This window comes from Acomys russatus, chromosome 17, assembly GCF_903995435.1.
Source record: "Acomys russatus chromosome 17, mAcoRus1.1, whole genome shotgun sequence".
NCBI lineage: Eukaryota > Metazoa > Chordata > Mammalia > Rodentia > Muridae > Acomys > Acomys russatus.
In genome coordinates this window covers 44,656,595-44,682,138 of record NC_067153.1, presented here as the reverse complement: position 1 = coordinate 44,682,138, position 25,544 = coordinate 44,656,595, and the positions used below count along the sequence as shown (strand labels likewise).

The 25,544-nt window shown below is 48.3% G+C and overlaps 2 protein-coding genes across 2 annotated transcripts; both read left to right on the top strand.

The window, feature by feature from the left end:
- The first annotated feature begins 276 nt into the window (after positions 1 to 276).
- Phf5a (PHD finger protein 5A) lies at positions 277 to 7,680 on the top strand. Its single transcript, XM_051160056.1, has 4 exons — positions 277 to 418; positions 1,035 to 1,058; positions 1,828 to 1,994; positions 7,104 to 7,680. The coding sequence occupies exons 1-4, from the start codon at positions 367 to 369 to the stop codon at positions 7,191 to 7,193; spliced, it is 333 nt and encodes a 110-aa protein (XP_051016013.1). The 5' UTR covers positions 277 to 366; the 3' UTR covers positions 7,194 to 7,680.
- A 16,025-nt stretch (positions 7,681 to 23,705) lies between these two features.
- On the top strand, positions 23,706 to 24,879 carry Tob2 (transducer of ERBB2, 2). Its single transcript, XM_051160047.1, has one exon. The coding sequence runs from the start codon at positions 23,751 to 23,753 to the stop codon at positions 24,786 to 24,788; it is 1,038 nt and encodes a 345-aa protein (XP_051016004.1). The 5' UTR covers positions 23,706 to 23,750; the 3' UTR covers positions 24,789 to 24,879.
- Positions 24,880 to 25,544: the final 665 nt, after the last annotated feature.

The following is a 25,544-nucleotide window of genomic DNA, read 5'->3' as shown; positions in this document are numbered from 1 at the left end:
CCTTCATTCCATGAGACTCCAGGAAATCCCCAAGTCCACTTTGCGGATGCATGCAAAAGGCCCTGGCCTTAATCTCCAGCACAAAAAGTAACATATGTAGAAAATTTACCCAAGAGCAAACCCAGTTTATGTGTTCAAATAAAGAAGTAAAAAATTTTAATCAACGCCTTAGATGCACCTGCTAAGGCTTGGCAAAAATCACGCTGAGGAAACTCTCGCGAGAACTAGCGAGATTTGGTGCGCTGGAGAACAAACCCTGATTGACACTTTGACGGCCAATCATGGAAAAGTGGAAGTAGGAACATTGTAGGTTAAAGGTCGGGCGGAAGTGCTTTAAGCTTCCGGCCACCGGCTTAGAAGAGAGTTATGGCTAAACATCATCCAGATTTGATTTTCTGCCGCAAGCAGGCTGGTGTTGGTGAGTTTGTGCCCTTCTCCCTTCTGTTTGAGTGGGACGGTATAAGAAACTGGGAGCTAGGGGGCCTCACCTCCTCCTCGGGGCTTTGGTTTGGTGGCTTCACGTTTCGCGCCTTACGGTCCCTGCGTAGTTTAGACGCGCGCGCCGTGTGGTGGCTTCTGATGTGAGGGCAGGAGCGCGCGTCTGGAAGCCTAAAGCTGGCGGGAGTATCAGTGCCGACCCTGGAGAAGTCGTCCCAGATTGCTTTGGATTTGGGAAGGGTTCAGGACAGCATTTTCGAGACGGGGCTTTGGGGCAAAAGGAAATTTAGGGGCATAGGCAGGGCGTGGTAGCTCACGACTGTAAACCCAGCACCTGGGGCGCTGAAGGCAGAAAGATTGCTGCGAGTTCGAGGCCGACCTGAGCTAGGTAAGACGTTCCATGCTACACGGTGGGATTCTGTCTGAAAGTGGGGGCTGAGGAACAGAGAAAAGGAAACTATGACAGCTGTCCTCCGAGGCTCCCTGCGGCCCTTGCTACCTGCCTTTATCCTCTGTACACAGCCTGAGATACACCTTCCTTGCTAAATCACAACCTTAATTTTAACTCTTGTGTCTTACCGTCTTTGATCTTGCAGCTATCGGAAGACTGTGTGAAAAATGTAAGCTGAACATGCCCCTCCCACACTTCGCCTTCTTTACTCTTTGAAGAGCCAATAAGCCATTAATTCCTGAGGAACAGCAAAGAAGCTTGGAATAGATATGCCAGGCTGCAATGGACACTGAAAAACTGGATGCAACCAAAGACTCCCCGTCCCCACCCTCCCCCTTAGACTTGCACTTTTTAAAGAACTTATATTTAAGTTTGGGGGCGGGAGTCTACTTTTTTATTTTATTTTATTTTAAGTTGAGCTTTTTTTTTTTTTTTTTAAGATTTATTTATTATGTATACAGTATTTTCCTTTCATGTATGTCTGCACACCAGAAGACAGCACCAGATCTTATTATAGATGGTTATGAGCCACCATGTGGTTGCTGGGAATTGAACTCAGAACCTTTGGAAGAGCAGGCAGTGCTCTTAACCTCTAAGCCATCTCTCCAGCCCAAAGTCTACTTTTTTAGACAGTAAGAGTTGTCATGGTAGGGTGACCCTTCCCAGCCCAATGCGTGCACAAGAAGGAATGCAGTGTGTCTACGGTAACTGCATAGACTCATAAACTCCCAGATAACAGCTCAAACCCTTTCCACGTATTAATTAACATTTATATATGTTGAAGGAAACTGAGGTAGATACAGGAGAGGGTTAATGTTCTAGAAGAAGGTCCTGAAGTCATTGTCGAAAGGAGACTAGTTCTTTCTCCCGTAGAGCAGAGGAAAAACCTTTAGGAAGTAATAGACAGTGAGTGTAACTCCATTCTCCTCTCTTTGCAGGTGATGGCAAGTGTGTTATCTGTGATTCCTATGTGCGCCCCTGCACTCTGGTTCGCATATGTGATGAGTGTAACTATGGATCTTACCAGGGCCGGTGTGTGATCTGTGGCGGTCCCGGCGTCTCTGATGCCTACTATTGTAAAGAGTGTACCATTCAGGAGAAGGATGTGAGTGGCAACAGCTTCCTACCTGGCCTTTCTCTCCTTTCTCTTTGGACCATTTTGCCCTCCGTGGCCATCTCTTCTGGGCTATGGGGATTGCGTTGTTCAGCTAGTCGGCTAGGTAGTTTCCTCAAGCCTGTGAGCCAACCTGGGTATAGCCTAATAAAGAGCGGTTATTGTGTATGGAGGGCAGTCTTTATCAGTGTCAGCGGTTTGTGGTGCATGCCTGGAATCCCAGCATGTGGGAGACAGGCAGAAGAATGAATGAGTTCAAGAAAGTCCTAGTGTACATAGAGAGTTCTCTGCCAGCCAAGGGACAAAGGAGAACTGTGCCTCAATAAGAAAGAGGAAAAGAAAGAGAAGCTTCTCTGTGTTCCTTCAGTATCTCTTGTGCATGCGTATATGGCATAGGCGTGTGTAGAGATCGGGGACAGCCTGTGGGCGTTACTTCTCCCTTTGTCCTCGGCCTTGGGGTCACACTAATTGTTAGGCACGGCAAGTGTGTTTACCTGCTGTCTTAGTTAGGTTTCTACTGCTACGATGATGCACCGTGATCAAAAGTGGCTCGGCAGGGAAAGGGTTACTTCTCCTACACCTCCAGGTAACAGTCTATCACAAGGGAAGTCAAGGCAGGAGCTGCCGCAGTGTCCATGGAGGACCCTTGCTACTGGCTTGCTCCGTTGTGGTTTGCTTAGCCTGCTTTCTTATAGCATCCAGTACCACCAGTAGCACTGCTCACCGTGGGCTGGGCTCTCCCCTATCTGTCATCAGTCAAGAAAATGCACCACTGACCAACGTAATGGGATTTCTCAGTTAAGGTTCCGTCTCAAAATGACTCTAGCATTGTGCTGAATCATCTTGCCAGCTCATCATTCTTATCCACATAAAACATCCTGCGTTTGTGAGTTAGAGCATAATAGACACTAAATAGTTCTGTCTGTGTCTCCCCTCCCCCCCCCCCGCCTCTTTTTTTTCTCTGTAGACATAAGGGTCTGTGTAACCCAAACTATCCTGAAAATCCTGCCTCAGCTCCCTGAATGCAGAGATTACAGACCTTTACCAGCACGCCCAGCTCAGGAGTTCTCTTTGGGCGAGGGTATGGGGTGTGAAGGCTGCTGGGGTAATTTTGCTCTGTGGCCTAGGGTGGCCTCACACTCACAGCTGTCTTCCTGCTTTACCCTCCTAGGTACTAGAATTAGTTGGCGAACTCAGTTCTCTGACTCTCTTGTGATAAAGGGCAGTTGGGTGGGTGTGGTGGCAAATTGAATTAGGGATAGTGATAGTCCATGTGTCGTGGAGTGAGATGGTTGCCACGCCTATGTTTTTGTTTCATGCTAGTGTGCAGTGTGGAAAGGAAATATATGCATTGTTTTTCTCTCTCTTTTAAGATTTATTTATTATTATGTATACATTATTCTGCCTGCATGTACACCTGCAGGCCAGAAGAGGAGATCATATCCCATTACAGATGGTTCTGACCCACCATGTGGTTGTCAGGAATTGAACTCAGGACCTCTGGAAGTGCAGGCAGCACTCTTAACCACTGAGCTGTCTCTAGCCTAGCATTGTTTCTCTTGTGACAAAATAAAAGCCAGTAGGATACAGTTTCACTGGACTGACAGAGAGCACTGGAGTACCCAATCGAGAATAAAGCAGCTGGGCCTGGGGGCACATCCCTTAATCCCAACACTCACTCAGGAAGCAGAAACAGGCGAATCTCTGTGAGTTCCAGGACAGCTAGGGCATTATACAGAGAAACCCTGTCTCAAAAAAAGCCAGATGCTGTGTTGCACCCTTGTAATCCCAGCACTCAGGAGGCGGAGGCAGGTGGATCACTGTGAGTTTGAGGCCAGCCTGGTCTACAAAGTGAGTCCAGGACAGCCGAGGCTACACAGAGAAACCCTGTCTGAAAAAAAACAAAAGAAAAAAGGCGGTGGAATGTATGTAGCTCTTCATAGTCCCGTGAACAAGTGTAGGTCAGTTTCTAGATGTAATCTCTCCCTTGTTCCTCGCACTGTGTAGTTAGGCGGTATTGCCACCCTGTTTTCAGAGGCTGTTCCAGACTGTCTGACTGAACACACTACACCATGCTGTTCCTTCCTAAGCCCTTGTTGGCGTGCGCTCATGGTGAGGAGAGCCGGCCATCACCTCAGCACTTTAATCTGGGAGCTGCTCACCACCAGTACAGAAGCCAGATAGAACTTGAGGGAAAGAGAGAATTTGTTCTGTGTGGTACAGAAATGATAAGTGATAGTTGCACTTCCAGTTTTGAATGACTTTATTAAGTAAATAGTAAGAGCGTAGTGAGTAGCCAGCAGATAGATAGCAAACCATCATCTGTGGGTGAGCTTCGGGCTTCTCTTGCTTCCTGTGGCATTTTTATACCACAGAATAAACAAGTGGTGTCTGTTGGAAGTGTTTTGCCTTCTCAGTGTTCTCAAGGCTGCAGTGTTGTGTTTCATTTCTTCCTCCCCCCCCCCCCCACCCTCTTTTGTTCCCTGTGTAGCCTTGGCTGTCCTGGACTCACTTTGTAGACCAGGCTGGCCTTGAACTCACAGCAGTTCGCCTGCCTCTGTTTCCCAAGCGCTGGGATGGCAAGTATGCACCACCGTGCCCCGCTCTCATTTCTTTATTACATCTGCTTATCTGTGTATGGGCATTAGTGTCCAGAGGAGGTGGTTTCCCCTGCTCTGGCAAGTGCTTTGGCCCACTGAGCCATCTTGACAGCCCTTGCAGTAAGCCCTTATCTACTTGCTGGTTTTCCTTGTTCCTGTTAGAGAGGCAGAGGGATGGCCTGACCAGGGTGGAGCCTCAGCGCAGCCAAGAGTGTTGTTTACTCTGTTGAGTCCACTATTGCTTGGGAAAAAGAGGAAGTTGTCTATTAAGTGTGCAGTTATAATTTGATTTGGGGATTTGAACAGTTTCCAGCCCTAAACTCTTTCCACTAACCTTTGACAACTCGAACTAGATTGATGATTGCTGTCTCCCGCCGCTGTGGGTCTGATCCTCTGCCTCTCCTTTCCTGGGGTCTTGGTCACAGGGCCTGATCTTGTGGTGCAGGGTGATACTCCATTTCTGGTTCTGCCCCTATCGAGTATTCCCGGGAGACACCCTCACCACCATGAGCGTTGGGACTTGAAAAGTGCTAGAGTAAAGGAAGAGAAGGTGCAGACAGTCCTTCCGCCAAATGCTCCAAAGTGGAGAGGTAGCGCTTTGCCGAGCTCTCACAGTTATAACTACAGTCTGTATCTAGCGTAAGCTTGGACCACAGAGTGCTTACTAGGCGGTAATCGCCATCTGACTTGTCTGCATTCCTCGTGTGATCTGATACCTCTGGATCCCGGTGCCTCCTTCTGCCCCTGAGAATTATTGTAGACGTCACTGCACCTACTTCGCATTGTACAGGAACGCTCTAAGGATACTTGAGCTCAAGCTCACAATGACTGGGCACTAGTTTCCAAGGAACACAAAGCAGTACCGTGACATGATCCAGCCTCTCATCCTTACAGACAGATGATCGTGTAGATGAAGTACCTAGGCTTTTTCCTGTGCAGAACTCTCCCCACAGCAGAAGCTGCCGCCTTAGTGTTCTTTCCTTCTGCAGCTTTTATAATTCATAAGGTGATTAATTAGATCAGTAAGTTAAACCGGGTACCCTCATTTGTAGTTTTTCAAAACCTCAAAAAATACCCAGGAATCAGGAGATGGTGGTGCAGGCCTATAATCCCAGCACTTGCTATGCTGAGAGAGAGAATTGCCAGTTTACAACTAGTCTGGGGCCAGGCTTTGGTGGCACATGCCTTTAGTCCCAGCACTCAGAAAGTAGAGGCAGGTGGATCTCTTGAACTGCTGTGAGTTCAAGGCCAGCCTGATCTACAGATCATTCCAAGACAGCCAAAGCTACACAGAAAGATCCTGTCTCAAAAAACCAAAATGAAAAATAAAATAAATAAAACCAGTCTCGGGTACCCTATCTGACAAAATGGAAAGTTTACTAGTGTCTTCAGAGCTTGGTGCTAGAGGGCCAATTTGTGAGCTCTCATGATGTGACAGCAAACGAATCTTGACCCTGCTCCCAACCAGAGACCAAGAAAAGAACTTACCAGTGTGGTCTACAGAGAGCTCCAGGACAGCCAAGGCTACACAAAGAATTAATTTGTGGAGTTTGAAAGTATTTCTATTTATTTTGGGTACACGGTTAATCCTAGGATTTTGCACAGCCCAGCCTGGGTTCTCCAGAATAATAGCCAGTCTTCTGACCCGTCTCCTCAGCACCCAACTTTTTCTTTTTTGTTTTTGTTGTTGTTGTTTTCAAGATAGGGTTTCTCTGTGTAGCCTTGGATGTCCTCGAACTCACAGCGCTCTGCCTGCCTCTGCCTCCCGAGTGCTGGGATTAAAGGCGTGCACCCCCACAGCCTGGTTGGTTGGTTTGTTTGGTTGGTTGGATTTTTAGAATAACTGGAAAGATAAACATGTAGCCCAAAAGCTGTAAAATGGTCTCTGGAGGCTACGATGACCCAGTGAGTACAGGCCTTTACTATTACATGTGACACCGAGTTCAATCCCCAGAACCCACGTGTCCTCAGCTCTCTACACACGCCATGGCATGCGCATGCACACATGTACTAAGTATGTGTTTACCAAAAAAAGTGTTTTATTTGGTTTGTTGTTGTTGTTGTTTTTCCTTTTTTCTAATGAAAAAAAAAATGGTCTTTCACTTGGAGAGGCAGAGGCAGTTGCATCTCTGTGAGTTCAGGGGCAGCCTGGTCTACAAATCTACTCCAGGACTTCCAAGGCTACCCAGAGAAACCCTGTTTTTAAAAAAAAGTGAAAACTCACAAAAGGTAGGGAAGATACAGTATTGACTAATCTGGGCAGGGTTCCTCAGTTAAGTAAATGGAGGTGCTTGAACACATTTGTTGGCAAGAAACACATTGATTGGGTCTTTTTTTTTTTCTTTGTCTTTTTTTTGCTGGGGATTAACTGCAGGGCCCAGTCAGTGGCCTGCCGAGGTACTGAGGTATAGAGTTCTGCTTTTCCTAACCCTGGGCTAGATTTTATCTTAAATTGCTTGAGACAGTTTCAAGGACTTAACAACTGTATTCTGTTTTTCAGAGAGACGGTTGCCCAAAGATTGTCAATTTGGGGAGCTCTAAGACAGACCTGTTCTATGAACGCAAGAAATACGGCTTCAAGAAGAGGTGATAGGTGGGTGGCTTCTTCCTCCCCCACCAAGCTGCTGCAGCTGCCAGAAAAGATACCACCACCACCACCACCACCAGCAGAAAGGGAACGGAGCCCAGAGTGCCACCAGAACAGCCTGCTAGTGCTAGTGTCCTGGCCCCTGCCACCCTTTCTTTCCCTGACTGCTGGTGAGGATAGAGGGCTCCTCACAGAGCACTCCAGCAGACTGGAAGAAAGATTGCTAGGTCAGTTCATAGTTTGTTTTTGTTGTTGTTGTTGGGTTTGGTTTAGTTGGAAAAGCAAGGCTCTGCTCTCTGCATTGATTCTTTTCACACCAAAAGCTTCAAAACAAGGCTTCTGTCTGTAGCCTTGACAATGAAGCTGCCACATCAAAAGCATGGTCTGCAGCAGCTATGGTGGTGGCTGTCCTCTGTGACCCTCAGTGTGGCCAGAGCCATCAGAACATGCAATGTGACACGACGCTTCCAAGGTGGCTCTGGTTTCATGTTTGTTTGGTTGGTTTTTTTTTTGTTTTGTTTTTGGTTTTGTTTTCTTATAAATTGGAAATTTCTGTTGTTCTAATAAAGTTGGTGTGTATTTTCTGGTAGTTGGTTGCCTTCCTTATTAACGTTGAGAGTCTACTTTTAGTCATCTGGGTTTTGGTCACTGAGGTATGATAGATGCTGTGGGGCTGATAAAGTGCCTTGTCCTCTTACTGCCACTGGAAGGAATCAGGGCATCTGCGCCCATTCCTATGGGTGAACTTTTAATTTTTGTCTCACTTGTTAGCTCAGGCTAACCAGGAAATTGTTACAGTCCTCCTGCCTTAGCCTTCAGAGTCCTGGCATTTCATAGGTTAATGACCACACCTGATTTTTTAAATAGTGATTTTAAAGAGCTGGTGAGGAATGTAAGATAAAATTAAGTTGATAAGTTAGAAAAACTTTGATTTGTTTCACACAGTACATATATATATATTTGGAGAGTATGTTTCCTTTTGTACAAAATTTTAAGATTCTGTATGACTGTCTTACCTGCATGTGTGTGTGTGTGTGCATGCTTGGTGCCTGCAGAGTCCAGGGCATCAGATGCTCTGGAGTTGTGAATGGATGTGAACTACCATGTCGGTGCTGGGAATTAAACCTGGGTCCTTTTCAAAAACAACTTGCACTCCCTACCCCACCTACACACACACACACAGAGTTTTTCTGTGTAGCCTTGGCTTCTTGACTGTCCTGGACTCACTTTGTAGATGAGGCTGGCCTTGAACTCACAGTGATCTGCCTGCCTCTGCTTCCCTGAATGCTGGGATCACAGGTGTGCGCCACCACGCCCAGATGTAACAAGCACTCTTAACCACTAAGTCACCTCACCAGCCCCAACAAACACCTTGTAAGTAAATTATCAGAACTAGAAAATGTAGCCAGACCCATCTACTTGGGTCAGTCCATTTCTGTTTACTGATAAGAGTTTTCAGGGCGGGTGTTTGTGCATATTGGGAGGTATTGTTAAATAGGTCTTTAGTGGGATAGACTTGGGTCCTGAGGAATCTGTGTACTTGGCCTTGTTCATACTGCAGCTTAGTACCAAAGTTGTGGCAAGCAAGAAACAGCAAAAGCAAAACTCTCATGGTCATATATGATGTTTTGAGTACAGTTAAGACAGCCTTGGCTGTCCTGGACTCGCTTTGTAGACCAGAGTGGCTTCGAACTCACAGTGATCCACCTGCCTCTGCCTCCCAAGTTCTGGGATTCTGGGATTAAAGGCATGTGCTACCGTGCCCAGCCAGTCTGTCTGGAGAGAATAGAATAAAGAGCAAAACAGAAACCGATCTGTTAGGAGCCACAGGATGGCCAAAGGAAGGATTCTTGGGCTGGTTTGGCGAGCTGCTCGGGACAGCAGGACAAGGCCTTGATCACAGGCATTAAGCTGATCCTGATTGCTCTCCAGGTGCTTTGCTCTTGTGCCGCCCACCCAGCTTTCTACCACTTCCTGCTGCGGCCACTGTGCAGACTGCTGTTCCTGCTTCTGCCTCAGTGGGCCATCTTTTTTTTTTTTTAACCTTTTTTTTTTTTAAGATTTATTTATTATTTATACCGTATTCTTCCTGGATATATGTCTGCACACCAGAAGAGGGTGTCAGATCCAGTTATGTATAGATGATTGTGAGCTGCCATGTATTTGCTGGGAATTGAACTCAGGACCTTCTGAAGAGCTGAGCCATCTCTCCAGCCCCATTGTGCCTTCTTTTTTAACCTGCTGGTCCTCCACGGTGTCTGTGCTTAGCTAACTCCTCCCACCCGGCCTTCAAACCTGTGCCAGATGCATCCTCAGATGCCCCAACCTTCAGTCTCGTCTCCCCTTGTGTTCACAGTAGCACCGTCTGTGTTCTCCCGAAGCATTTGACTCATGTTCTTCCCCGTAGCTGACATGTTCAGTCTTGAGTGGTAATAACCAGCCTTGAAGGAAGCATGGAGACGTGTAGGCAAATGGGGGTAAGGTACACAGACAAGGGTGCTTGTGTGCTGGAGAACAGTGTGCAGAAATGTAGTCTCGAACCCAGGGTTGTGTTCAGGGAGCCTGGAGCAGTTCTTAACTACGAGGGAAAGCAGAAAATGACCATTTTCAGGTTAGCATTTGTAATTGATTTTGTTGTTGTTGCTATTTGCCTGTTTCCGAGACAGTCTCTGGCTATAGCTCCAGCCGGGCCTTGAGAATCCTTTTGCCCCGTGTGCTGCCATGCCCAGCTTGAGTTGATTCTCTAGTTAACTTTTCAAATCTTCAGCTGTGTAACAAGCAGTGCCTGTGGGTAGGGGTTCCATTGGCGCCCCCTTCAGGTGGTGTTGGGATCAGTTCAGGCCCCTGCACATGCTTACTCTGCGCCATACCCCCAGCCTTAGCCAATTACATGATTTAGGTAGGTCTTACATCTACCAGTGTTTGGGAAGCCACTCTTCAGTTTGGAGAAAATAATTCCCTAAGATGCACTGTCTGCCTCAATGGAAAGCCTCTAAAAGGCCATTAGGGAGCCAGGTGGTGGAGGTGCTCACCTTTAATCCCAGCACTCTAGGGGCAGAGGCAGGCAGATTGGATCACTGTGAGTTCAAGGCCAGCCTGGTCTACAAAGCGAGTCCAGCACAGCCAAGACTACACAGAGAAACTCTGTCTCAGGAAAAAAAAAATTGCTCCAGTGTGGCCAGTTAGTGGTGGGTGGAGCACTCTGGCATAACCTTCATTAGGTCCTGGGTTCAGTCCCCAATGCAAGTAACTTGCAGCTGGATAAAGTGAGAGCTCTTGAGGTTTTGTTTTGTTTTTGGTCTATCTTGGCCATTAGAATAATTCCCTTTAATTTTAAAGGTGAAGGTAAAGCAGCTACAGCTATCACTGTATATGGAGTGTTTGCCTAGCATGCACGAAGCTCCAGAACTGCATAACTCGCCGTGGTGGTGCATGCTTGTAATTGAAGCACTGAGGACTAGAGGCAGGAAGATCACAGGTTATCCTGTACTGTAGAGCAAATTGGAAGCCACCCTGGCCTACATGAGACTTTATCCTTAAAAAAAAAAAATCTAGTAAATTATCCTTTGAAGAAAACCTGTGCACAAGATTAATTTTAACCAAAAACATACAATTCTGGGAAGAGAATAAGACCCCACTCAGCTGCGTATAACCACAAGTAATTGGAACAGTCTTGATCCCTGGTGCTCATCTTTGCTGTTGGAAAAAGCACTTGCCAAGTGCAGTGCCTGTGCCTTTGACCCAGCAGAGGCGGGCAGATCTCTGTGAATGCCAGGCCAGCCTGGTCTTTAGACAGTTCCAAGACAGCCAGGGCTACATAGTGAGACAACTGTCTCAAACAAAACAGCATCAAAAGCGCTATACCTCCATAGTTGAATTCATTGTGGTCAGATTCCAAACCTCATTAAATAAGATTTCTGGCCCCGGTACTGGACAGTGAGTCAGAGTTTACCAACAGTCTGCTTTTTCTTTTTTTTGGGGGGGCGGGGTTTTCGAGACAGGGTTTCTCTGTGTAGCCTTGGCCATCCTGGACTCACTTTGTAGACCAGGCTGGCCTCGAACTCACAGCGATCTGCCTGCCTCTGCCTCCGAGTGCTGGGATTAAAGGCGTGCGCCACCACGCCCGGCGGCCAGTCTGCTTTTTCATCGGGAAGGATGCATATGTCCCGATTGCTTGAGAGGCTGAAGTAGGAGATCACTTGAGCCTTTAAAAGTTCAATGTCAGGGGGTTGGAGAGATGGCTCAGACGTTGAGAGCACTGGCTGCTATTCCAGAGGTCCTGAGTTCAATTCCCAGCAACCACATGGTGCCTCACAACCATCTATAATGTGATCTGATGCCCTCTTCTATCTGTTGCTCTCTTCTGTCACGCAGGCATGCATACAACAGGGCGCTTAATAACCAAACAGTTTAATGCCAGCTGAGGCAATAGAGGGAGACTCCATGCCAAATTAAAAATTATAAAAAGAAAAACAGCCAAATCATAGGATTTGTGATCTTTACTAGCTCCCTCCACAGCTGTGCACTTACAGTCATTCAAACAATAATTTACACGGAGCTCAAAAAGGGGCCCAGGAGCTGGGTATGTGGCTCAATTGCTAGTGGACCGCCAAGCATGCATAAATCTAGGCTCTGAGCCCAGGTACTGCATGAACTGTGTTGTAGCACATGCCTTTAATCTCAGTACTCAGATGGAAGCAAGAGGACCACAAGTTCAAGGTCATTCTTGGCTACCTACCAAGTTCAAGGCCTGCTCAGTTGCATGAAACCCTGTGTAAAAAATAAAAAAGGAGGGCTGGGTATGGTGGTGCATGCTTTTAATCCAGTACTTGAGAGACAGAGGCAAGGGGATGTCTGAGTTTGAGGCCAGCCTGGTCTACAGAGTGAGTCCAAGACAGCCAAGGCTCTGTTACACACAGCAACTCTGTTTTAAATAACAAAAACAATAACAATTAAAATTTAATAATTGCTGGGGGATTTAGCTCTGATAGAGGGCTTGCCTAGCAAGTGCAAGGCCCTGGGTTTGGTCTTCAGCTCTGGAAAAAAAAATAATAATATCATCATCATCATCAAATAAAAAGTAGGAACTAGAGCGGTCGTGTCATGGATTAAGAGTACTTACTTTTCTGAGAAAAATCTTTGCGTTCATTTCCTAGCACCTACATCAGGTTGCTCACAACTCTTCTAAGGGATTTCACTCCCTCTTCTCGCCTCCATTTGCACCTGCTGGCTGCTCTTCCAGAGATTAGGGTTCAATTCCTGGCACCCACAGGGTTGCTCACAACTATCTGTAAATTCAGTTCCCATGGCCACTGCACCAACATGGCTTAAGGACATATATTCAGACAAAACACCAATACACATAAAAAGTAAATCTTAAAATAGACACAAAATATACCAGGGCAGGTGAGATGGCTCTAGTAAGTTGCCACCTGATCATGTGGACCATGACAAGTGAGTGTACAAGTGTCCACACACAAATATTTGTAATGAAAATATGTACAGGGGCTGGAGAGATGGCTCAGTGGTTAAGAGCACTGACTGCTCTTCCAGAGGTCCTGAGTTCAATTCCCAGCAACCACATGGTGGCTCACAGCCATCTGTAATGTGATCTGATGCCTTCCTCTGGCTGCAGGTGTACATGCAGGCAGAGCACTGCATACATAATAAATAAATAAATCTTTAAAAAAAAAAGAAAACATGTACAAATATACCCTGTATATGTATATGAACACACAGGAAGATATGTTGTTATAAATCATGCAGCTATGGTATAACATGTCAGTATATAAAAGAAAATACACCCATCAGATGTTCACCTTGGCCTTCCCATTAGCAACTTTTTCTCTATAATTTTTTTTTTTTTCAAATTTAACATATACAGAGACTGTATTTTGGCCATATTGCAGCTTTTTGGGGGGAAGGGGACAGGGTTTTGCCATGAGTCCTAGATGTTCTGGAACTCACTTTGAGATGAGGCTGACCTACATCTTGCTGCTATCCTGCCTTTATATTCTGAGTGCTGTGGTGGCAGGAATGGGCTGCTGCTGCCACACCCTATTTAGCAACTTGTAAATTAAGAAAATTCCCAAGGAATCAAACTGAACTAGCTAAATTTCAGGCAGATTGTGTGTTACTGTTTGACTGTAGCTTTTTTGTTGGTTGCTTTGGTTTTGGTTTTTGGTTTTGTTTTGTTTTTTTCGAGACAGGGTTTCTCTGTGTAGCCTTGGCCGTCCTGGACTCACTTTGTAGACCAGGCTGGCCTCGAACTCACAGCGATCCGCCTGCCTCTGCCTCCCGAGCGCTGGGATTAAAGGTGTGCGCCACCACCGCCTGGCTGCGTCTATTTTTAAACTAAAGACCATAAACAAAACAAAAACCAGCCACCTTTAATCCCAGCACTCAGGAGGCAGAGGCAGGCGGATTGCTGTGAGTTCGAGGCCAGCCTGGTCTACAAAGTGAGTCCAAGACAGCCAAGGCTACACAGAGAAACCCTGTCTCGGAAAACCAAAAAAAAAAAAAAGGTGTGCACCACCATGCCCGGCTGACCTGTAGCTTTTTAATAGTGGCTTCAGGCTAGGATGTAATGTGAACGAGTCTTTGCCTAGGAGTAATTTCCCTGCCTCCTCCAAAATAAACCCCTCAAATTATTTTCATCTAATCCCAGATACTTGATTCCTTATTAATGCCATAACCAAAGCTAAAAATGTTTGTTTCTTTGAATACTGCCTTTTGGTCCCTTAACAAAAGGACCAGAGTTGATCATGCAGGCTTTGTCTGCTGTCCTTTGCCCATCAGTGGCAGCAGATGTGAAGAATCAAACCAAGAAACTATTTTTTTTTTTATAACTTCAAGGAAACAATAAAAAATTTCACCGTGTGTGTATATATGAAACTTCTTGGGTTAACTGAGCCAACTATGGCCAGCTTTACTTGTCACTAGCACCAAAATATCTGGCATGGGCTGCTTTGCTCTAAGGGGGGGGGGGGGGGGGGGGGGAGTGGTTCCAGTCCTGTCTCTGCAGTCACCAGAGCTGACCCTTGGGAAAGCAAGGTGTATGCCTTTCAACATGGGTGTTCAAATGGGAGGGGACTCGGGAGGGCTTGAGTAGTAAATGCAGTTTGCAATTAAGCCCTGCCAAGATGAAATTACACATTGGGGGAGAGAAGAAAATTCCTCTTTATCATGTAACTTGAAGCAGCAGTAATTAAGGGAAATTACGTCTCTCCCTCTGTTCTATCCTATTCATGTGCTCAACCTTTACTCAAAACTCCCATTTACAAGGAGACGGGATTTTTAAGGGTTTTTTGTTTGTTTGTTTGTTTGTTTGTTTGTAATGTTGTCCAAGGCTTATTCAAATAAAAGCACAAATACGCAGAGACTCGAGCTCTTCCACACGTTTGTTTTATCTGCATATGAATATCATTGAGCCAGCCTCCAGCAAATCGTTCCAGCTCATCCTAACCTTTCTCGTCATTCTGTCTTGGAATGTTTCTCATTGGGAAATGCACACCAACTAGTATTTATAGGCTGCAATGACCAATTTATCATGATGAAAAATAAAACTCTTCTGCAGATTTGGACATTTTCGGGGAGGGAGACAGACGGATTTGTTTGAATCGGGCTTTATATACAATGTTGTTTAATCATAAGATCTCCATGTTTTTAAAGATGAAGAAGCAAATTTGGTGAGTTAAGAATATTTGTTGCATTAAATCTAGAACACATAGTAAGTGGCAGATATAAACCCACCTATTTCAATGTCCGTCTCTAATTATAGACTACAAATACCAGCATCCCTTGCGATACCTAAGGCGCAAACGCACGCTCAGGAGCTGCAACCAAAACCCAATCAAAAGCCTCTCCCTACCTGAAGACCAATGGAAAGGCTGTTGCTAACACAGCTGCGGTATTTTTAGCTTTCGTCTTGGTGGACAGCTTCACAGCGTAGATGGAACACTCTAGGGGGCGGGGGGGGGGGGTGCAGAAAGAGAAGGGTGAGGTGAAGAGGGGCGTGTATGACGCTTGCTGACGCACAAGGCAAGTAGTCCCAGGAGGAGCCCCTGGTCTGTCCAGCTCGGAGTGTGGGGGATGGGACGGACACACGCTCTGAGATAGCTTTTCACCTCCCTGGCACAGCGGATTTTGCCCTCTCACCTGGCATTTCTCTCCTCCGGGCTAGGAGGGCGTATTTAGATTTCTGTACCTCCGTTGCTCTCTGCCCTTGCCAAAGTGATCAAGGGAAATGAAATGCACACATTTCGTAACTGGAAACTTTCCGATCTCACCTCCCCGTGTGGCTTCGGAGGCCTCTGTAGCACCAGAACATTCAGGAACGTGAATAAAGAAACAGGGGTTGGAGAACTGGAAAATAAGCGACCCAAGGCGGAAGGACTGTACACAAGGCCAGCGGTCCTCCAGCCTCGTGGTCTGACAATCTAGTTCTCCTGTGATTGCAATCCACCCCACAGCCCGAGACCCCCATCTCTGAGCCTGCACTGACACAAAGCCGCAGAGTCTGGGCCGGAGCCCAGGTGCGCCTCGCTTCACCGCCCGATACGATCGGGTTGAACACCCTGCTGACCTTACCAGGACTGACTCTTCTGTAACTAGGCTATTGCTAGAAGGAACATGCCTCTCGTGCTCTCCTGGGCATCAGGACCACAGCTGAGGGGCCGCGGTCACGTGTAGCCAGCGCTGTATCTGGCTTTTGGAACCCTAATTTCAGGGCTGAGAGTGCATGGTTAATCCGTGTCCCGCTCCTTTTTCAGGCCCTCCATCTCTTCGCACCTCTTCCTTCCCCTTCCCTCCCATCTTCCAAGTCCCCACCACGACGACACTGGTAAATCAGGTTATCCCAGTTTAGATCCAGAACCTTTCTAGAGCTGGCGTCGTGTCCCCGTCTCCCCAAATTTAAAACAGATTGGAACCGGGGAGTGCGAGCCCCTGGAGCCCTCAATGCTGGAGAGTCGCGCCCTCACGGTCTCAGTGGACCCTGTGAGTTGGGGCTGGAATGACTCCTACGCTAGAGCCCTCGGGGCCCGGGAACGCCAGCACCTCCCCGCGACAACCCCCCCCCCCCAGTCCCAGACTACTTCCTGATGGTCAGCTATGTCCCAGGCCGGTCCCTACCCTCCCTGAACTTGGTCTATACCGGTTAAAACCATACATTGCGAGTTCAGGCTGCTTTGGAGCCTTAAGAGAAGAAATCGGGTACCGTGGCGCTCAGATGGGCCAGGAGGGCGAGCAGCCCGGCTTGAGGACATGACAGGGTAGGGTCTAGAGGAGCCACAGAGAAAAGATCCCCACTGCGTTAGCAGCGGAATCTGCAATTCCAAACCGCGACTGGGCTGCAAGGGGTTAAAGGCACCAAGGGAGGAAAAGTAGTCCCGGCCCCGCCCCAGCTGGGCGGAGGGACGCATCACTCAGGGGTGGGGAAAGAAGATCCATGCGCAGGGTTGCTGAGGGTGAAACTTTTCATTGACTTTGCTCACTTCGGGCCCGGGCGCGGGAAGGTGTAGGTCGTTGGGGTTGAGTGTCGTGGAGCCGAGAGGCCAGAAGGACAGAACCTGCCCGAAGGGCCACATCCTGGGCCGTCCGTCCTCCATCCACCGCGTGACGGGTGCCATCCTCGGGTCCGCCATCCCCGCGCCGCCGCCGAGCTCGACCTCCAAAAACAGCGGAAAGAATCACATGAACTCGGTCCTCGTCCCACACTCAACCCTCAACGACGTAAAAGGACACCGTGGCCCTCAGCCTCGCGGCGCCGGGGAGGCTGGGCGAGAGACCTCCGTCCCGCGGCCTGCGGAGCGCCCCTTCGCCGAGACCCCAGTGAGTGCGCGGGCGTGCGGGCGGGGAGCGCCCACACTGGCCCACTCCCTAGCTGCCCCTCTCCAGATCCGCCCCTGGGCCGCTCTCCATCACCCTCTGATCCTGGGGTACCTAGTTCGGAGCGCGGCCCTCTCCTGGGCGGAGTGCGTTTCCTCCTCGACCTCCTTCCCCATTTCTTTACGCCTCACGCGCTAGGTTTTCCTCGTTGCCCTAAAAGAAACCAAACTCCGTCCAGCGTTCAAATAAATTAGGGGATTCGACCCTTGGTCTTCGGCTGCCTTTCCCGTGTTTGGGGAAGCGAGGCGGTGGTTATTAACACGGTTTGTTTCTGGCCCTTTGGAACCTGTGAGATGGGAAATTTGGACATCCCCCTTTTTTCAGCGACAGGGCCGGTTGGTAGAGACTGCCCTTGGGTTGCGGGGCAAGAATTCATTGCATGTTGGCTCTTTATATTATTGTGTGGGCGGAAAAAAAAAAGTACCCAAAGAGCCTGTCAGATTTGATCCCTTGTTTGATCCCTCCTATTCCCAAATTTCCCCTTCTGTCCAAGGAGGATGTACTGCGCCCTTAACCAAAATCTAAGGAGGGAAACGGGAGAATGAACAGAGGAGCAGCCTGCAGGCCGTCCCCTGGGAGTAAGCAGAACTTCACACGGCAGGCTTAGGGATCAGCAGACAGGGTTTCCGGTGCCAGTTCAGTGCCTGGCATTTTTCCCCCCCTCTTTCTGTCCACCCTGGTAGTGGGTTTCTCTTTGATTTCCTGACAACAATAAAAAATCCTGTTGCTTGCCTGAGCGCCTACCCCCATCCCTCACTTAAGCAGTGGGGAAAACAGCTGGTGTGGGAGGAAGGATTAGGGAGGCTTAACACCGGGCAGGGGAGGGTTGCCCAGGATCTGGTAAGTCTGGTCCCAGGCTAGGCCTTGCCTAGGGAGGAGACTCGAAATTTCTGAGTATTAGAAGATGTCTAGGTTTCAGGTGTACGGATTTTGCTTGTTTGCCTGGGAACCTTTTCCCATTTCCTTTACCTGGTTCTGGTTTCTCAGACTTTTATTAGAAATGGGGTGAGGCTTGGGCCCCACTGGCTTCGGGCCTTATTGTTTGACGGGGCGCCTCCTCACAGCTTAACTAGGAATTTCTTTGGCTGGTATGACTGGAGAATTGGATGTAATTCCTGCCGTTCCCTTCCTGGCTGTGGGGAAGCTGGAGCCGAGCCTACTGGATATTAAGTGAATAGGGCTCCTTTCTCCTTGAATACACTGTTCCTACAGCTACCACAGACAGCGGTAGTCCACCGAGATCAAGAGGCTGAGACCAGAGCCGGGGCCCTATCTATTCCAGGCCACCTGCTTTACCCAGGCAAAGCCCCTTCGTTGTTGAGCCCTAAATCAGTAGGCTTGGGAGGTCATGGAGGGAAAGGGGAGAGTTATTGGAGTCTATCCTGGACACGGACGTGGGGGAGAAGGATAGCCGGTGAGAGGCCTTATGGGCAGATTTATGCCAAACGTCTTTGGTGGGGGGTTGGGGGGGGGGTGAATCGCCTCAACGCGCATGTGCATTGGAAACTTTTCCTCGGCTTCGGACCCTTGGCCAGGACCTAGTGCAGGGCATGCGCAGTCTATCTGGCCGAGCCTTCGCGTAGTGCGCAGGGAAGTGTAGTGTGCTCGAAAAGTAGGTCACGAGTCTCTACCAGCGCTAGGAGGTCTGAGGACTACGTCTCCCAGAGTGCTGAGCGCGTCACCGCCTTGGGAGAGGCGAGCCCTCGGGGCCCCTGCGGGCCCGGCTGTGGACAGGATTCTTGTGATGTGGCCCACGTGGTCCAGAATATCAGGGAGATGGTGCCAGGGTCTAAGCGCCTTGCACTCAACACATATCCTGGAAGTCCTGCAACCCATATTGTCCCTCGGGCTGCCGCCTCCCTGAGGAAAGCCAGGGGCTGATGCCTGAGCTTCTCTGTCTCTGTCCACTGTGGCTATACTTCTCCTGACCGTGTTATAACGCCCCCTCCCCACCACCACACACATTCACCTGGATCATGGAGACTGGTTGCCTGTAGGACATTGGGAGTTTGTTTAAGATACCTGGATTTTGGGGTGGGGAGAATCGATTCCTATACCTTGCTGCTTTCTTTCTACAATGTTACTTCTTCTTTTCTTTCCTTTTTTTAAGTTTTGCTTTGCGTTTTCACATGTTTCTCTGGGATTAACTTTGAAACCTTTGTGTACCTTCATCATGGCTCCTTCCTCGTCCCGTTTTTTCTTTCGCCTAAACACTAAAATACACCTCGGCACAAGGGATCTTGAGTCAGGATATAACCAGTAGCTGAAGTAAAAGGAAAGGAGGGAAGAGGTATTAGGACAGATTTTTTTTTTTCATACATATTGTTGTTTAGAAAGGGGCCTCAGTATATAGTACAGGCTGACCTTGACTCCTGCCTCAGCCTCCTCTATCAGCTGCAGTTACAAGCACTGCACACTCTAGCTCACTTGCAACTTTTTAGTACATCATCAAAATGAGAACTTATTACTAAACACTTTTTTTTTTTTTTTTTTTTGGAGACAGCTTCTCACTCTGTAGTCCTGGCTAGCCTGTTACTTGCTTATGTAGACCAGGCTGGCCTTGAATTTACAGAGAACCATCCGACTCTGCCTCCTGACTGTCACTGCTTTTCTTTTGCTTTCTTTTTTTTTTTTTTTTTTTTTTTTTTTTTTTTTTTTTTTTTTTTTTTGGTTACCTTCTACTGTTTCGTTGAAAAGCTCTGAGTCCTCTGCAGCTGCCTAACAAGTCTGCCTGTTTCTTTTTTGAAGTGTGGTTATTTCTAAGCTTTCTAATCTTATCATACTTCCATAAATACTTTATATAAGCACTATAATTTGTCTGTCCTTTTCTAAAACACAGACCCAGCCCAATGGTCACGCCTATCTTTAGCTGAAGGCAGGACAGTTCCAGGGCTTTAATCCTGGGCTCCATAAGCTTCTTGAAGTCAAAATTAGAGTCTGAGCTGATAGCGCAGAGAATCTCCTTCTGGTCATCTGGCCTGACCTGTTCTCCAACTAAAGAGGCAGAGGAGGCGTGATGCTTCCTTGTTTGTGCGGCAACCACTGAGGTAAATTGATGTGCAGCTTTAGTTGCTTATGCTGCAAATACTGGTTCTCTAGGCAAAGCTGATGACAGTGGCTCCATTGTGTTCAGGGTGATAGGCTTATTTCCCAATGACTTTGGTCTGCATTTAGAATGTTCCCATTTTGAGGCTATTCTGTTCAGCGGTTATAACTTGGAAGGCAGTTACACAGCAGAATTTGAGAGGTGTAGAAGCCCTCTGGGTAGGATAACTAAGAGACTGTGCAATGCCTGCAAGAAAGGGTTGTGTTGACACTGAGTCTGTTGTACTTTTCAAAACCCTCTCTGAAAACACTGCAGGTCCTTACTTCCCTGAGACCTGATACCAACTTTCTCCATAACTTCTTAGTCTCTTCATGCCAGACACTTTAGTGAACCACCATACTCCTTTTAAACCTCCATCCTTTTGTTTTGGTTTGGTTTGGTTTTTGGGGGGGGGTTGGATTTTTTTTTTTTTTTTTTTTTTTTTGTTGTTGTTGTTGTTGTTTTGGTTTGTTTTTTGAGTCAGGGTTTCTCTGTGTAGCCTTGGCTGTCCTGGACTTACTTTGTAGACCAGGCTGGCCTCGAACTTGCAGTGATCTGCCTGCCTCTGCTGTGATTAAAGGCATGTGCCACCATGCCTGGCCCCATTCTTTTTTATTATTTTTAATTACACATAGATATATGTATTTTCATATGTACACATGAGTTGCAGGTAACTGAGGAGGCCAGAGGCATCAGATTCTCTGGAACTAGAGTTACAGGCTGTTGTGATCTGCCTGGCATGTGCACTGTGAGCCAGACTCGTGTCCTCTGGAGGAGCAGTGGGTGCTACTGATCCGTTTCTCTAGTCCTTCAAACCTCCACTCTTTTTCTGTTTGGTTGGTTGGGGTTTTTTGTTTTGTTTTGGTTTTAGGGGGGTTGTTTGTTTGTTTGGTTTGGTTTTTGTTTTTTGAGGCAAGGTTTCTCTGTGTATCCTTGGCTGTCCCAAACTTGCTTTGTAGACTAGGCTGTCCTCTAACTCACAGCGATCCGCCTTCCTCTGCCTCCCAAGTACTGGGATTAAAGGTGTGCGCCACCTCACCCCGCTCAAACCTTCATTCTTTTTCCTTTTTTTTTTTTTTATAGACTTATTTATTATAATGTATACAGTGCTCTGTCTGGATGTCCAGATCTCATTTTAGATGATTACAAGCCACCATGTGGTTGCTGGGAATTGAACTCAGGACCTCTGGAAGAGCAGCCAGTGCTCTTAACCTCTGAGCCATCTCTCCAGCCTGGCAAACCTTCATTCTTAAGCTATCAATGCGGAAGGCATGAGCTGCTTGAACATAGTTCTTGGTGGTTTAGTTTGGCTGGACTTGAACTCCCAGTTTTGTTGCTTCTGCCTCCCAAGTGCTGAGCTCACAGGCTCAAGTCACCATGCCCCGCTCAAGCCCCACTCACGCCTACATGGGAGAGGGCCTAAGTGTATAAAGTGACTAGCTTTGAGTTTTGCAGTTCCTTTCTGTCTCTCATACCAAGATTGAAGGTGACTCAGTGAGGTTGCAGATGGACTCTTTTTTTTTTTTTTTTTTTTTTTTTTAAAGATTTATTTATTTATTATGTATACAGTGCTCTGCTTGCATGTACCCCTGAAAGCCAGAAGAGGGCATGATATCACATTACAGATGGTCATGAGCCACCATGTGGTTGCTGGGAATTGAACTCAGGACCTTTGGAAGAGCAGGCGGTGCTCTTAACCACTGAGCCATCTCTCCAGCCCCTGCAGATGGACTCTTGAGTGCCTTCCCTGGTACACACACATCACAAGTCCCTTCTGAAGATTCAGTTCTAAGCATGCCCCTCAGGAGCCCTGGGCAGCCCGCCACCTGAGAATTAACATAAGAATGTGTTATAGGCTGCCTTTAATCCCAGCTCTTCGGAGGACCAGACAGATGGATCACAGTGAGTTCAAGAACAGCCAGGGCAAAAAAAAAAAAAGAACAGCCAGGGCTACACAGGGAAACCCTTTCTCAAAAAACAGGAAAAAAGGGGGGGGGGTGCATTATAGTAATCTAAACCTAGTGCCTGGAGACTTCAAAATACAGCCCTGAGTCCCACACAGGACAGAAGATGGCCTTGGTGGGACATAGGTCAGCCCTGTCTCTGCTGAGTTCCGCAGCGTAGCTTTGCCCAAAGTTCTGGTCAGAGACACACTCTGGCCTTGCCTTCCATAGGTGGCCTTTTCAGTTCATCTTCTCCCTAAGCTGGCCTCTAGAAGCCATTATTTTGGAGAAAGAAGAGATTAAAAGCCTTAGCTCCAGGTCCTCACAGAGCACCTTCCTGAAACACGAGGCTTGCCCAGACCTAGGGAATAAAGCTTTTTGACCTCAGTGGGATCCGGCTATGAGAGAATCCCAAAATAACAATCTGAGTGTTTATGCTGGGCCGCCTCCTGCGGGGTTCTCCAAACCCTAGATAAGTCTGATCTGCTGCCGAGGACAGGTGGTCAGGCCGTCCCTGGGAGACTGAGTGATGATGGGTCCCCAGCTGGAAGCTGTGGGTGATGGAAAATTTCTTCCCTCTGCCATCCTCATCACTCTTAACCTTGCCAGAAACTACAGAGATTCCCTCAAGCCACACTGCTGCTTCTTTTAATGCCCTGCCAGCCTCCAAGGCCCTGCTTCCTGCACGTTCCCTGTGCGCCCCTGGTCCAACAGTTCCCTTGTGGGCTGACAGATTGTGGGTATAACAGATTTTGCCTTTTCCTTGGAGGATCATGGCCTTGTCCTCATTACTGAAGGCTGGTTGGAAATGCAAGCTTTGGTTACACTACTGAGTTCTCAAATTGGTTCTGTAGACCCAGACTGAGCCCCAAAGCATATTCACCTATGGGGTCTAGGGTGACAGGTGCATCTGACTGGAGTCCAAGCCCCAGGGAAAAGTTGGCAGTAACCCTCCATGTTCAGTGACCTGCATCTTGTTCAGCTTAAGGAGGGCAGCTAAAAATTTGAAACTCATGTCTTCACCTTTGACAGTTTTGGGGCACAACTTGATGAAGACAGCAAGTGACTTCTTACATCCAGCACGATTGGGGGCCTGGTTCTATTTCTTGGTTATTAGATGTCATTCTTACAGTGTCCTGAATTCGCGACATGGTAGAAAGCTCGGTGCACTCCTATTTTAGCTGCCTACTAAGTAGTACCAGGTACAAGGGAGGGCTTTATCCTTGAACCTCAGGTTACTGGTGAGGAAACCCAGGGTTAAAAAAAATTATCTGTCCAACGCCAGGAGTGATTATGCAAGGCCTGTAATTCTAGCACTCAGGAACAGAAGCTGTAAGGTCACAGCAAGTTCAAGGCTAACCTGGTCTTCTACATAGTAAGCTGTAGGCCAGTCAGAGCTATATAGAAACTCAAAAAGAAAGAAAGACATGCCCCACTAGAGCTGCGTACAAACGCTTGTGGTTTCTGTCTGTGCTTTCTCATTGGTCAGCATGTGGCACAGTGTGGGTGGGCTGAGCCGGATGCCTTTCTAGTATATTCACCATGCGCCTCTCCTTCTCACTCCCCAGAACCCTCTGGACCCCAGGGTCACTTGTCTGCTGCTGCTGCTCTCGGCTTGCGCTGAGTCCCCACTAGGAGAGGATCATGCAGCTGGAAGTCAAAGTGGCCCTAAACTTCATCATCTCCTATTTATACAACAAGCTGCCCCGGCGCCGGGCAGACCTGTTTGGAGAGGAACTCGAGCGGCTTTTGAAAAAGAAGTATGAGGGCCACTGGTACCCTGAAAAGCCATTGAAGGGTTCTGGCTTCCGCTGTGTCCACATCGGGGAAGTGGTAGACCCCGTGGTGGAGCTGGCCGCTAAGCGGAGCGGCCTAGCAGTGGAGGATGTGCGAGCCAACGTGCCTGAGGAGCTGAGTGTCTGGATTGACCCTTTCGAGGTCTCCTACCAGATTGGGGAGAAGGGAACTGTGAAAGTCCTATACCTGGATGACAGTGAGGGTGCCGGTGCCCCAGAGCTGGACAAGGAGATCAAGAGCAGCTTCAACCCCGATGCCCAGGTGTTTGTGCCCATTGGCAGCCAGGACAGCTCCCTGTCCAGCTCGCCATCGCCGCCCTTTGGCCAGTCACCTAGCCCCACCTTCATCCCCCGATCCGCCCAGCCCATTACCTTCACTACTGCCTCCTTTGCTGCCACCAAATTTGGCTCCACCAAGATGAAGAAAGGTGGTGGGGCATCAAGCGGCGTGAGCATGGCTGGCAGCGGGGCCAGCAGCCAGCAGCCCCCGCTCCCGCAGCCTCGCATGGCGCGCTCACCCACAGACAACCTGCTGAAGCACAGGAGCCTCTCTTTGTCTATGCATTCACTGAACTTCATCACAGCCAGCCCAGCCCCTCAGTCCCAGCTTTCGCCTAACGCCAAGGAGTTTGTGTACAACGGTGGTGGCTCACCTAGCCTCTTCTTTGACGGGGCAGACGGCCAGAGCAACAGCACGGCAGCCCCCTTTGGGAGCAGCGGAGCTGGCACCTGCAACAGCAGCAGCTTTGATGTGTCCCAGGTGTTTGGAGGTGGCGCCAACAGCCTCTTCTTGGAGAAAACACCCTTTGTAGACGGCCTCAGCTACAACCTGAACACCATGCAGTATCCCAACCAGCCCTTCCAGCCCGTCGTGCTGGCCAACTGACCATCTTCCTGTCCGCCAGGCCAGACGCACCCACGACCACAGAAAAGAGAAAGGAAAGGCCAAACAAAAGAGGAAAAGAAGACTATACTCAAAGATCCCGTCTTCTCATTCTCAAAGCTAGGAAAAAGATCTGCCCCAGGCACAGAGTAAGAGGGGCTCCTGAAGCGTGAAGTGTTTAACTCAGCCCCTCACTATTTTCCTGCTGCCTCTGATTTCATTTGGTTGGTTTGGATTTTGGAAATTTTATTTTGTTACACGTAGTTTTCTATATGACATCTTTAATTAGTGGTTTCCTGCGCTGAGAATGGTCTGGATGTGAATTGCTGCTCCCTCTCTCCCTCCCCCCCTCCCTCCCCCTTCCCTCACACTCCTTTGGGATTGGTGTGTTCAAGCTCACAGGGAAGGAAGAGCAGCAGCTGGAGCCGCACGTCCCCTGGAGCAGGGAGAGGCTACCTGGTGGTCATGGCCTCCACTCTAGCTATCTTCTCAGGCCCTGCCACCCAAATAGGTCTGGCCCTCCCTACCCTCAAGCTGCCTCTCAGGCTGGGCCACAGGAAGCTGCTGACTGGCCACTTGACGCCCTCCCCTAAAGCTAATATCTGTGACTATAGTGAGGTTAGCACTTTTTCTAGTTGAAATTCTTCTCTGTCCTGTGGCCCCATCCCTCACCCACTCCTGGCCTGGACAAGATATATGCAGCCTCTTTCTCTAGCAGAGCCCTCCTCTGAGCCGGAGGTTAGGGCAGGGTAGAAGTGG